Genomic DNA, 14,980 nt, shown 5'->3' on the forward strand with positions numbered 1-14,980 from the left:
CAGCGATGTGTTCACTTGTAACCAGGGTAAATATCGGGTTACTAAGCGCAGGGCCGCGCTTCGTAACCTGATATTTACCCTGGTTACCATTGTAAAAGTAAAAAAAAACACTACATACTCACCTTCTGATGTCTGTCACATCCCCCGCCGGCGGCTTCCCTGCACTGAATGTGTCAGCGCCGGCCGGCCGTAAAGCAGAGCACAGCGATGACGTCACCGCTGCTGCCAGCGCTGACACATTCAGTCAGTGCAGGAAGCTCTCAGCAGCAGCGCGTAACCCTGTGGACGCCAGGGGACGTGACAGACATCAGAATTTGCGTATGTACTGTTTTTTTTTTTAACTTTTACAATGGTAACCAGGGTAAATATCGGGTTACTAAGCGCGGCCCTGCGCTTAGTAACCCAATATTTACCCTGGTTACAAGTGAACACATCGCTGGATCGGCGTCACACACGCCGATCCAGCGATGACAGCGGGTGATCAGCGACCAAAAAAAGGTCCTGATCATTCCCATCGACCAACGATCTCCCAGCAGGGGCCTGATCGTTGGTCGCTGTCACACATAACGAGATCGTTAGCGGGATCGTTGCTACGTCACCAAAAGCGTGACGTTGCAACGATATCGTTAACGATATCGTTATGTGTGACTCAGCCTTTAGCTACTGATCATTATTTACAGAGTACGAAAGTGGTAGTCTGAGAATGGTCTTGGCCATTAGGTAATAAAAGGCATGGGTCCTTATCAACCATCATCGAGCGTGACAACACCAAACAGAGTAATTTGGAATGACGGTAAGTATTGGCCATGGGCCACCAACAAATCAAGATTTGCTTTGGACATACCAGTGTGGACACAACAGTAAATGCAATGCCATTGCTTGTTTTCCTATTGGAATGTGTACATTATAGATTCAGACAGAAGTCACCAAAACCAAGAAGTGAAACATGTTGAAACAAGGAACATATTGCAAAACAATGGGGAGACAAAGAGCGCAATAGGGTCTTATTCACGTTACACAGAGGAGAATATACACCAAATTTGCTCACCTGGTTAGGATGAGATTAGAGCATATAGATAGCGGCTGCTGCAGATCCACAGGTTTTCACCGACCAGGGGAAATAATGTCTTCAAGGGGAGATTTGTAGTTAAAATTCTGTGCTGCCGCTAAGATGAATTTCAGGAGAGTATAGTTGATTCACAGTGGTTTTATTCAATGCGTTTCAGGGGTCTCATGCCCCCTTCATCAGAAAATACCACCATGCAACAAGGAACATAAAATTTGTAAAACAAACCAGAATGTGTAGGTTCCCATTGCGTTAAGTGCAGTCCGTTCAATGCATGCGTTGAATGGACTGAGCAACGCAAGTGACTTTTAAAGATCGCGTTATGCGATCGCGCTAGCGCAGATGCTCCATCTGTGCTAGCGGTGACGGACCCGAAAACGCTGCAGACCGCGTCCGAGGGTCTGTCACAGAATGACGGCACATCGCTAACGCATGCCGATTATGACATGCGTTAGCAATGCGCTACATAATGGCAATTAAAGGGTGCGCTAACGCATCCGTTACATAGCGTTAGTGCCGCTGTGTAACGGATGCCGTCAGCGGATTGCCATTAACACAATGTGAACCCAGCTAATAAACTTTGGATATCTCAAAGTATTCCCATTTTGCTCTGATGTCCTCTTTAAACCCCTAGGCATTTCTCATGGAGATTCATCAGGTAGCCACTTGGAATGGCTTTGCAACAGCATTGAAGTTCTCAGAGGCACTGAGCTCTTGTTGGTTGCTTGCTTTCACTATGCACTCCAGCTTATTCCAAACCATCTCAATTGGTTTGAAATTGCATGATTATGAAGACCATATCATCTGATGAAACACTCCATCCCTTTCCTTCTTGGTCATAGCCATATTGGGCTTTTCTGCTTTCAATTTGGAATACATTAATACATACCAACACACTGACCAGCAAAGAACTCTCACAGCATCACCCCTTACCCTATATGGTTCAAAGTGGATACCAGACATGTAGAAACCATCCGCTCACCTTTTTTTCGTCTCACAAAGATATTGCGATTGGTACCAAAAATCTCAAATTTTGATTCATTACACTACAGTACAAATTTGCACTGATTTAATGTCTTGCCTTTGTGTTGCTTGGCCTAAACAAATCTCTTCATATTATTTGCAGTGCTCAGTAGTTCTTAGCAGGAATTTGCCTCTCACAGACTTCTCTAGACAGTTGATGTTGAGATGTATCTACTACTTGATGTACTTCAAAGTTCTATTAATTTTCCCAATTGACTGACCTTCATGTTTAAAGTATTAATGGATTATCATTTCTCTTTACTTTCTTGAGTGTTTCTTGTCATATTTTGGCTTTCAAAAGTTATGGAATATGGCTTAGCACTGTATGAAACTGTGTACCAAACTTGGCCCTGCAATACACACCTAATAGTCGCAAAAACTTTCTAAAGACTGGCAATTCCAAAAATAAACTATTGATGAAGCATAGCTGTTCATTGGGAGCCATTCCAGGTGACTACCTGATGAAGCTACTTGAGAAAATCGACAGGTTGTATAAGCTCCAAAATAAAATATGGAACAGCATCCAGTCCAGGTGAAAGATTGGAAAAAACTTTATTCCGCCATCATACAACGTTTCGACCAAATGGTCTTTATCAAGTATAACCAAAGACCATTTGATCGAAACGTTGTATGATGGCGGAATAAAGTTTTTTCAAATCTTTCACCTGTACTGGATGCTGTTCCATATTTTATTTTGGAGTTGCTACATCCAATTGGGCCTGTGGACTTGGAGCGTGCATCTTTTTTTCTGATGTTATGTCAGCTGTCTTTTTTTCTTAGGTTTAACGCACATTCTTGTTTGTTTTACACATTTCTTTACTCCTTGTTTCCATGCTTGTTCCCTTGCGGCTTTGCTGCCTTCCGTTTGAATATACTATGAGCTCATTCCAGTAAGAACATCCATTGCATGAATAGATTTGTCAAAACTTTTGACCAGTGCCATATATTGCTTTATTCTCAAACGAGTCAACGGCAACAGGATGCAAATGTATAGGCATCCATCTGTATCCTGTTAAAACGGTATACTTTTTTGCTTTGAGTAATAAAAATTCCCCAAATCCTTAGTTGCTATCAACTTGGTCACCCACTTCAACCCAACCCACTCAGTAGTCATACTAGAGAGGCCTCAGTTTTATTTCCACTGATTCTAATGTATACCACCCTTTAAAAGAGCCCCAACATTCTTGAAATCAACTAAATTGTTCTTTAGACATTGAGGAGCCCATCTCATGATTAATAGTGATAGTAATTCATGATAGTGAGTAATCAGGGGGTTGCTCATGTTTACTATTGCTTCATTCACATACAAAATCTTGGTTATCCCTTCTACTGAATGGTGGGGGTCCCAGCAGCCTGAACTCCAATTGTCAGTCTTCTATCCCCCATTTTATATATAGCTGATGAAGGTTGTTTAAGTTATAGTCAGTCATGAATGCAATTGCACAATCTCTAAATCTAGAATTATTTTTTGTATTCTCTCTAGTACAAGTAGGTAACTCATACAATGCTGGTTCTTGTCTCAAATGTCAGAGTATTGTCTCATTTGCCCCACGGAGACAGTTCACACTATGTGGGTTAGTCAGAACATATGTCTTCAGGAGTACTCCGCTCCTTAGCCTACTCAATTACTCCTTGATGGAGATGGGTGCAGGAACTCATTCTTCAGTGATAGTTGAGATTGAGCAAAATTATACTTTGTAAGACCTGAAAGTGCTATTGTGACTCCATCAGGTTTGACAGTGCTTCTTATAAAATGTACACTGTTATCTCTATATTTACATACAGAGATAACAGTGCCTTTGAATATGGGTACCGTCACATTAAGCGACGCTGCAGCGATAGCGACAGCAATGCCGATCGCTGCAGCGTCGCTGTGTGGTCGCTGGAGAGCTGTCACACAGACCGCTCTCCAGCGACCAGCGATGCCGAGGTCCCCGGGTAACCAGGGTAAACATCGGGTTGCTAAGCGCACGGCCGCGCTTAGTAACCCGATGTTTACCCTGGTTACCAGCGTAAAAGTTAAAAAAACAAACAGTACATGCTCACCTGCGCGTCCCCCAGCCTCTGCATCCTGACGCTGACTGAGCTCCGGCCCTAAGGCTACGTTCACATTAGCGGCGCCCGCCGCAGCGGCGGGCGCCGCAGCGGCGCCGCATGCATCATGCGCCCCTATATTTAACATGGGGGCGCATGGACATGCGGTGCACTTGCTTTTTGCGCCGCATGCGTCCCTGCGGCGCCCGCGTCGGGTCGCGGAGGACGCAGCAAGTTGCATTTTTGCTGCGTCCAAAATCAATGAAAAAAAGGACGCATGCGGCGCAAAAAGCTGCGTTGTGCATGTGTTCACATTTGCGATGTGCGTTGCGGCGGCGACGCTGCGGCGCACACCGCAAATGTGAACGTAGCCTAACAGCAGAGCGGTGACGTCACCGCTGTTGCTTTCACTTTCAGTTTAGGGCCGGCGCTTTAGTGTCAGGAAGCAGAGGCTGGGGGACGCGCTGGTGAGTATGTACTGTTTGTTTTTTTAACTTTTACGCTGGTAACCAGGGTAAACATCGGGTTACTAAGCGCGGCCCTGCGCTTAGTAACCCGATGTTTACCCTGGTTACCAGTGTAAAATATCGCTGGTATCGTCGCTTTTGCTGTCAAACACGGCGATACACGGCGACCTAGCGACCAAATAATGTGCAGACCTTCTAGCAGCGACCAGCAATTTCACAGCGGGATCCAGATCGCTGCTGCGTGTCAAATACAGCGATATCGCCATCCAGGTCGCTGCAACGTCACGGATTGCTGGCGATATCGCCTAGTGTGACGGTACCTTAAGGCTCAGGAGCTTATGAGGAAAGTGAGTAGTACTTAGGAGAAATGCACTGGCTAAGCAACCACAAAGTGGGGGTATGGGAGCTTTTGATTTTGCAGGACTGAAAACATCAGTTCCAGATCAGGAACTGACAAAAAGGGAGAGATCAATCAAGAGCAACTGGTAAGCAGCATCGTCTAAAGGCCCCGTCTCACATAGCGAGATCGCTAGCGAGATCGCTGCTGAGTCACAAGTTTTGTGACGCAACAGCGACCTCCATAGCGATCTCGCTATGTGTGACACGTACCAGCGATCAGGCCCCTGCTGCGAGATCGCTGGTCGTGTCGGAATGGCCTGGACCTTTTTTTGGTCGTTGAGGCCCCGCTGACATTGCTGAATCGGTGTGTGTGACACCGATCCAGCGATGTCTTCACTGGTAACCAGGGTAAACATCGGGTTACTAAGCGCAGGGCCGCGCTTAGTAACCCGATGTTTACCCTGGTTACAAAAAAAAACAAACACTACATACTCGCCTTTCGGTGTCCAGGTCCCTTGCCGTCTGCTTCCTGCTCTCACTGACTGCCGGCCGTACAGTGAGAAGTGAGAGCACAGCAGTGACGTCACCGCTGCGCTCTGCTCTCAGTGTACGGCCGGGAGTCAGTGAGAGCAGGAAGCAGACGGCAAGGGACCTGGACACCGAAAGGCGAGTATGTAGTGTTTGTTTTTTTGTAACCAGGGTAAACATCGGGTTACTAAGCGCGGCCCTGCGCTTAGTAACCCGATGTTTACCCTGGTTACCCGGGTGCTGCAGGGGGACTTCGGCATCGTTGAAGACAATTTCAACGATGCCGAAGTCGTTCCCCTGATCGTTGGTCGCTGGGGAGAGCGGTCTGTGTGACAGCTCCCCAGCGACCACACAGCGACTTACCAACGATCACGGCCAGGTCGTATCGCTGGTCGTGATCGTTGGTAAATCGCTAAGTGAGACGGGGCCTTTAGGGTACCGTCACACAGTGCCATTTTCATCGCTACGACGGCACGATTCGTGACGTTGCAGCGTCGTATAAGTATCGCTCCAGCGTCGTATACTGCGGTCACACGTTGCAATACACGGCTCTGGAGCGATAATTTCATGACGTATTTGCGATGTAGAAGCCGTTGGTTACTGTGCGCACATCGTATACAACCTGTGTCACACAATGCAATCATGCCGCCACAGCGGGACACTAGACGACGAAAGAAAGTTTCAAACGATCTGCTACGACGTACGATTCTCAGCGGGGATCCGGATCGCAGTAGCGTGTCAGACACAGCGATATCGTAAATGCATCGCTGGAACGTCACGAATCGTGCCGTTGTAGCGATCAAAATTGCACTGTGTGACGGTACCCTAACTGCTTTGTACAAATTAATAGGCTGGAGAGAGGTGGCCAGGATCTAATGAGTTAACTCCGTAGCCTGGACTGTAATGCAAATACTTGATTAGGCTCTGGTGGATGTTCTCCTTGGCGACAAGTTGAAAACAATGTATGATAGAAGCTCATGTGGAAGGAGAATGACAACAGATAGAAAAAGCAAGTCACTTGCAAACTTGGTTATTTTCATGCTAACTATACAACTTTCATAATCAAAGCACATGCTCTTTCACCTGACCCACAAATGCAAGTGTATGGGGTGAACAAGACATAGCTTTCTGCCGAAGAAGCTTACACTTTTTATTATTTTCTAATCTAACAATTGCCTGCAGATATAAATGATCTTAATTACAGGACATATCTTCTGTTCCATTTATTGGAAACATATCCAAACAGTCCATGTATTCATTGCTGACTTACCACATTCATATTCATGCATCTCCTCGTCCTGGTCTGCTTGATTGCCTCTGGCACTCTGGATGGTATCAAACAGTTTCGGCCATCCACTGTTATCCACTGTGAGCAGTAATGAATCATTAGCACAGTGATATACCGACAAACATGACATGATCATATTGGTTATATTTTTCAATCACCCACCTTATACAGCATAATAATTTGGTTTTCTTTGAATGCTCTTTATGATTCAGGGCCTTTGAGTGTGATTAATGAATACATGAATTCCACTATTCCACACATAAAAAATGTGAGGAACTTCATTAACATTTTTTGATAAAAAAAGGTAAAAGCCATCCAATTATGATGTAGTATGGATGGTCCCTTACTGTAATGACACACCTCTTCATGTGCCTAGCCAGGCCTCAACTGAACGGGGAGGGGGAGAGATAGAAACCAGGCTTAGCTTTAATTAAAACCTTTCTTCTAAAGACCACTTGAGACATCTTTCCTCATTAAACAATAAAAACATCTTTATGGAGGATTCACCATAAATTGCTGTTGCTTATTTGGCCACCAACTGTCACTTGGTGATATCCATCCTTATATGTATTTTATGTCCACTGAAAGTTTCCAGTCGAAGTGTCAGGAAAAGTTTATACTAATAATGAGACTCAACAAATCACATCTCTCATGGTTCTCCACATGAGCTGCCTACCTCCCGATAAATGACACAAAAGCTAGAGTGAAGGAGGGATTGCAATTTGCTGGCAATGCAATCTTCTCTCCACCACTGAGAGCCAAAGCATTCCATTTATGCTCTATCAATATATATCACTGCAGGGACTAGCAGAGAACCCATTACATAATGTTTCATGTATTTTCAACAGGAAATGATCATGAGTTGATGGCTATTATTTTGTGCACTAACGTGTGCACAGAAAGGTCAATTGACTGGTTTAGATTCACCCACAGAAGCAGCCACAATCTATATCTTGTATTGATGAGCCTAAGCAAAGCCGAGGCTGCTGTGTGGATGTGCTGCATGTTCCATGGTATATATTAGAAACCTGAAAAACTTTTGTAAAAGCAAATTAAGTGAATTTAGAATCAGAAACCGATGACAGATGAGAATGTATACAGCTTCTTGACATCCAGGAGTTCTAGAACAGACTATTATCCTGATCATTTGTAAATATACCCATAAAAACGCCACATACATTAAAAGTAGAGATGGGTGAATGCCTGGATGTTTCAGTCTGGCGGGTTCAGCCAAACAGTTTAAAAAAAGTTCAGTTCTGGTACCAGAACAGTACCCGAACCCAGACCTAATTCATTTGAATGGTTGGCCCGAACATCCAGTGTTTTCCACGCTGTCATGTACATGACAGCTCGGCAACACCTGCCTCTTATTGGCGGTAAAATAACTACCGTCGGTCAGAGAGCTGCAGTTCCCTCTCTGTCAAATGACAATGTGAGCCTGCAGTGGTGATCGGAGGTAAAACGTTTACCTACGATCACTGGCGTCAGCTGATGTGACTACTACTCCTATCAGAGTACGTCTGCTGCCGCTAATAACAGCAAGAGCAAGCAGTGACTGATAGGAGTATTCATCAGCCGATGCCTGCGCACTAAATTTAAAAAAATTATGTGGGATCCCCCCATTTCTGACAAACAGCCATGCTAAATCAGGTAGCTGGGGGCTGGAATTCTCAGGCTGGTAAGGGGCGATGGATATTGGCCTCTCTCAGCCTAAAACTAGCAGCCCACAGCCACCCAAAAAATGTGCATCTATTAGATGCGCCAAATCTGGCGCATTACCCAGGCTCTTCCCACTTGCCATGTGGCGGTGGCAAGTGGGATTCATATTTGAGGGGCTTTGAGTATAACTGTGTTTTTTATTTTTAACTAAAAAAGTAAAAGTGTGTTTTATTATTTCAAATAAAAGACTTTATTCTGGTTGTGTGTTTGTTCATAAAATAACTACAGGATTATAGATGACTCTCCATTTCTAAGCAGTGGGCTTGATGTCACTGGACAATAAAAAGGTGATGCCAACTCCACAAATATGAACCTCACTTGTTACCACCACAAGGCAATTCGGAACAGCCAGGAAAAGTGCCAGCATTGGCGCATCTTATGGATACGCCTCTTCTGGGTGGCTGTGGGCTGCTATTTTTATGTAGAAGAGGCCCAATATCTATGGCCCCTTACTAGCCCCCAGCTGTCTGCTTTAGCTTGGCCAGTTGTCAAAAATGGGAAAGATCCCATGCCGTTTTTAAAATTAGGATAAAATTAAGCACACCAGTAGCGCTTCAGAAACTGTGAATCCTGCAGCGGATACAAATACAGTGCCACCCTTCTGTATTAGTAGCTATAAACAGGTATATATATAAAAATAACCCAGCGCGGATTATTTTTATATATATACCCGTTTTTAAAATTAGTTACTTAAATCATTAAAAAAAAGTGTGTGACCCCTCTATTTTTAATAACTAGCAATTATAAAGCCAACAGCTGAGGGTTGCACCCCGCAGCTGTCGGTTTTGCCTTACTGGTTATCAAAAATACAGGGGAACCCACACCAGGTTTTTCTTTTATTATTTATTTAGAGCGCAGGCGTCGACCGATAAATACTCCCATAAGCCACCTCCTGCTCTTGCTGTTATTAGAGAAACAGTCAAAGGCTGATGGTAGTTGTAGTCCCATCAGCTGCTGCCAGTGACCAGAGGTAAACTTTTTACTTCCGATCACAGGTGCAGGCTTACTCTGTCATGTGACAGCGTGAGAACCGCAGTGCTATGATCGGTGGTATGAATCTTATGGCTGTTCAGAGCTGCCGTAGTTTCAGCGTGAGAAACACCCGATGTTCGGGGGGTTCCAAACCCGAACAGTAACATGGACTTCCTTGTGAAGTCCGTGTTTGGGATCCATGCCCGATCCACAAACTTTACTGTTTGGGTTCAGCTATCTCTAATTACAAGTCATACAGAAAACTAGGTATTTATTACAGCCATACTCTCAGAATGTGTTACAGGCTGTTCACTGTTAGCTTTTCCTAGTGGTATAATCACTGTATTTAGAAAATCAGCTCATTCTAAGGTGCCCAAGCATTAAATCACACATCACCTAAAATCAGGCCAGCCATCCCTCGTCCCAGGAAGAGATACACTGGTTTGACCATAATATGGTAATATTATGGCTCCCTGTCACACTGTAAGAGTGATGGACTGTTCTGCTGCGTTCCTACCCCTGAAGACAACATTCACATCATGTAAATAACATCATGCGTTTTATGTAGATAATGTGTCATGTTAAGTGTGAACTATGTACTGTGTTTTAGGGTCTCTTGTAACTAGACTGTTAATGTAGTAATGGAAGGTATTATATTGCATAGTGTTAGTGTAGGTTAAGATATAGATTAGGATCTAGGGCATAAGTTAAGGACAATAGGTTTAGAACATACTGTTATGGATAAGATACAGTTAATGCTTGGGTCTAGCACACAGTGGGAGTGGGATAATGTTAATCAAAGGGAGGGGCATTTACTGATAGAAAGATAGATATGGAAACACCATGACAAGATCAACTTGAGGAACAGTGGGCTGCTATGGCCAATATGTACAAAACGTTCAAGGCATGGGACACCGTACTGGAATCCCAAGCGGTCGCTCTTTTCATGTCGGGTGCCCAAAGTCTGGCATAGGGGCTGCCGGACACATCATGTCCTCTGGCATACCGTAGAAGATGGACAGGGACCCATATAGATGGAAGCTAGTGGATCCCGGTGCACTGCTGAAGTGTAATGAAATCCCTGGGGCTGATGGAGTCAGTGGGCTTAGGGATAGTCCAGGACGAACTAGTGGTAGGGCTGAAGATGTGTTGTGCTGAGGAAGTAAGGAATATGAAGTATTGTGCCCTATCCCACGTGTTACAACCTGATTAACTGATATTGACCAGTAAATGTTTTCTTGTTGCAATGAACTTGTTGTACCCTGAATTGTGTGCGGTGGCTCCTGAGGATGGAGGCCCGAAACAGCGGCCTACAAGGTAGTGTGATGAACACTTGGACTGGGACACTGTTTTCCTGTGAAGTGCCAGAGCGTAGTTTGACAGCAGCTCAGTCATGACTACCGCTCTCGACACCTTTACAACACTATTACCGGAATAATTAAATTTAGTGACAGATTGATATGTCACGAGCCTGTATGTGAAAGATTGTCTAGTGCCTTTGGACGCTGTCCATCAAGCTTAAAAAGGTTACTGTTTTGCAAAGAAAATTAGGACATATCAGTGCATGTTTTATAACAAATTTCCTCCAGTGCTTCTTTATGTGTTCACCTCACATTATTGTAAATTCAGGGCTACACTGCATGAGATTTTCTAATTTTACCAATTGTAATGGAATGGAGAGCAACAATCTGCATGACACAGCCCTGTAAAAGCTGCACAAATAAACCAAAAATAAAGTCAGGCTTGGATATCTTAGCATTTTACCTGTGGAAAACCTGTATGAGAATCATGTTGTGATAAGAGTCACACTTTTTGGCCTATTTGAGTCCACTGTAAACTTCTCACATTTACAGATTACTCCAGTAAAACTAGTAGTCTATAATTCCCAGAGTATATTGTCTCTTGGTCAAAGGATCAGTCATGTGTGACAGACACATTTTAAATGCATTGAGACAATTTTCAGAAGCCCATGCTAATATATGTGTATATTGTGCACAGAGATGGTGATGCGGAGCGCTGCAGAAATGATACATCATCTACTGGAGATTACTAACAAAACAATCTATATCTAAAACAGTCAAATAAAAACTTCCACATTGCAGTATATCGGGACTTCAGAGATAAGCTAAAATAATGTGTAGTCAGGATATCTGTGTGGTTTTAATGTGCATTATTATACATATATTTATTCTGTGCATTTAAGAAGAAACAATTTAATTATCTTTTTAAAAAATGGCATTATTTGAAACATTGCCTCTCAACCACCCTCCAGTGGATAAGAAATAAAGGAGCATGCAGAAAATGCCCATTAGCTCACGTTCCCATAATGAGTTTTTGACATTGCACATTTTCATTGCGTAAAAAATGCAGCGTCTTACAGTTCCCGCAAAGTGGATGGGATTTATAGAAATCTCATGCCCACTGTGCTTTTTTTAGGCTGCGTAAACTGACCTGAGGTGCATTTTTGAAATCCACAAGATTACAATTTTTCTTGAGGGTATGCTGAGTTTTATGTGTGAAATAGATATTGGCATGCACAGTGAGGTATTTCACTAACGGAGATGCCAATTGAGACGATTGGTGAGATCCCTCGTAGACTATGTAGAGAAATATCAATTGTACACTCCTTTTGAACGCAAACAAGATTTTCTTTATTAAAGTTCAAGACGAAAGAGCAACCTTTGAGTGTCGTCAATGCGTTTTGGCCAATTAGGCCTTTTTCATGACAGTTGCATTCAGAAGGTATTCTCTTCTAGACAAGGGTTTTCTCTTTGCTGGTGGTGCAATTTGTTAAGTCTGAAGGGTATTGTTCAAGAGTAGTGATGAGCGAGTGTACTCGTTGCTCGGGATTTTCTGAGCACGCTCGGGTGACCTCCGAGTATTTGTTATTGCTCAGAGATACAGTATAGTTTATCACCTCAGTTGCATGATTTAGGGCTTCCAGATACACTGAATACATGTGAGGAGTGGCTGTTTGTTAGAGACACTTGCCCCATATAGTGCTGCACAAATGTTGATTATGGCCCCATACAGACTCTTGCCCCATATAGTGCTGCACAAATGTTATGGCCCCATAAGATGCCCCATACAGACACTTGCCCCATATAGTGCTGCACAAATGTTATGGCCCCATAAGATGCCCCATACAGACTCTTGCCCCATATAGTGCTGCACAAACGTTATGGCCCCATAAGATGCTCCATATAGACACTTGCCCCATTTGCTGTTGCTGCGATAAAAAAAAAATCACATACTCACCTCTCCGTCGCTCAGGCCCCCGGCACTTTCAATATTCACCTGACTTCGTTCTAGCACCGCTCCATCTTCAGCGTCTTCTGCACTGATGTTTAGGCAGAGAGCGCGCACTAACCATGTTACCGCACCTTCTCACCTGAACGTCACTGCAGAAGACCCTGAAGAAGGAGCGGCACTGGAACGAGGAGCAGGTGAATATCGCACAGCACTGCGCTTCCCTCCCCGTTATACACACCTGCTCCTGGCGCTGTGCAGTCCCTGCTTCCCCGGCGCACGCAGCTTCTTCCTGTACTGAGCGGTCACCGTTACCACTCATTACAGTAATGAATATGCGGCTCTACCCCTATGGGAAGTGGAGCCGCATATTCATTACTGTAATGAGCGGTACCATGTGACCGCTCAGTACAGGAAGAAGTTGCCCTCTGTTTGTTTCCCACTGCTTTCTAAATGTGGTATGTGCTTCTGTAAAAATTGAAAAGACAGCGGTGCTCCTCCAAGGCAATATGCTTAGTATAAATGAATTTTTTAATAAAACCGTTACTCACCTGTAAAAGTAGTCTAGGCTCTACTCTGATCATCACTTGTTTGAGCATGAGTCTCAAGGTTGCATCTTCTTAATTCCAATGGTAATATGATTAGCAGAGAGAGGAACTATGGGAACCAAGGACTTTGAATCATGGAATTGAAACAATAATGTTTGTTGTTCCCACTAATGAAAACGGTTTTATTGATTAGAAATGACACAATTCAAAAGTGAACTGCTAACTTCCTCAAGCCAAATAAAACATACTGATATACAAACATTTATGACCCTTCATGACCGGAGATATTTTCGGTTTTGCGTTTTCGTTTTTTGCTCCCCTTCTACCCAGAGCCATAACTTTTTAATTTTTCCGTCACTACAGCCATGTGAGGGCTTGCTTTTTGGGAAACGAGATGTATTTTTGAACAACATAATTGGTTTTAAAATATCGTGTCATGGAAACGGGAAAAAATTTCAGTGTGGTGAAATTGCAAAAAAAGTGCAATCCCACAGTTTTTTTTTGTTTTGCTTTTTTACTAGGTTCACTAAATGCTAAAACTGATCTTCCATTATGATACTCCAGGTCATTATGAGTTCATAGACACCAAACATGTCTAGGTTCTTTTTTATCCAAGTGGTGAAAAAAAAATCCAAAGTTTGTTAAAAAATAAAAATTGCACAATTTTCCGATAGCCGTAGTGTCTCTATTTTTCCTCATCTCAGATTGGGTGAGGGCTTATTTTTTGCGTCCCAAGCTACCATTTTGGCGCAGATACAATCTTTTGATATCCCGTTATTGCATTTTAATGCAATGTCATGGTGACCAAAAAAACATAATTCTGGTGTTTTTACTTTTTTTCTCGCTACATCATTTAGCGATCAGGTTAATCTTTTTTTATTAATAGATTTGGCGATTCTGAACGCGACAATACCAAATATTGATTTTTTTTTATTGTTATATTTTTTAGTGGGGTGAAAGGGGGGTGATTTGAACTTTTATAATTTTTTATATTTTAAAAACTTTTTTTTCACTCTTGGCATGCTTCAATAGTCTCCATGGGAGACTACAAGCTGCCATAACCTGATGGTTCTGCTACATGCAGGCGATGATCAGATCGCCTGCATGTAGCAGAATACCTAACTTGCTATAAGTGCCGACCACCAGGTGGCTCTCATAGCAATCTGGCAGTGACAACCATAGAGGTCTCCAGGAGACCTCTGGTTGTCATGCCAACCCATCGATGACCCGCGATCACGTGACGGGGGTCACCGATGGATGGATTTCCGGTGCGATTACCAGAAATGCATGTTAAATGCTGCAATCAGCGGCATTTAACGGACTAATAGCTGTGGATGGATCGCGATTCCACTCGCGGCTGTTCCGGGCACATGTCAGCTGTTCAAAACAGCTGACATGTGCCAGGAAAGATGTGGGCTCACCGACGGAGACAACATCAAATGGATGGAGTCCAACGTGGGCCTACTATTAGGCTCAATGTCAGAAAAAGTTTAAATAATAGAAATGACACGGGTTTGATATCCATCACCCCCGCTAAACATCAAAATTCCAATTTTCATTACCAGTATGGCATATATAATAAAAACTGTTAAAATATAATAATTTTTATCACCATAATTAATGCATTTTACTTTTCTTTCTTTTGATTTTCTATTTTTTAGTATATATTGTAAGAGTTTGTACTCACTCCACTGCGGTTGAAGTAGGCACAGGAAGCAGTATTGCTGAAATATCCAGGCAAGTTTAT

The 14,980-nt window shown here is 43.3% G+C and overlaps 1 protein-coding gene across 1 annotated transcript in view; it reads right to left on the reverse strand.

Moving 5' to 3' along the window:
* LOC143805494 (relaxin receptor 1-like) overlaps positions 1-14,980 on the reverse strand; it is a 371,702-nt gene that overhangs the window by 111,139 nt on the left and 245,583 nt on the right. The window contains exon 3 of the mRNA XM_077284937.1: positions 6,728-6,823. Within this exon, the coding sequence (XP_077141052.1) occupies positions 6,728-6,823 (96 nt within the window). The remainder of the gene's footprint in view (positions 1-6,727; positions 6,824-14,980) is intronic.

This window comes from Ranitomeya variabilis, chromosome 2 (genome assembly GCF_051348905.1).
Source record: "Ranitomeya variabilis isolate aRanVar5 chromosome 2, aRanVar5.hap1, whole genome shotgun sequence".
NCBI classification, from domain to species: Eukaryota; Metazoa; Chordata; class Amphibia; order Anura; family Dendrobatidae; genus Ranitomeya; species Ranitomeya variabilis.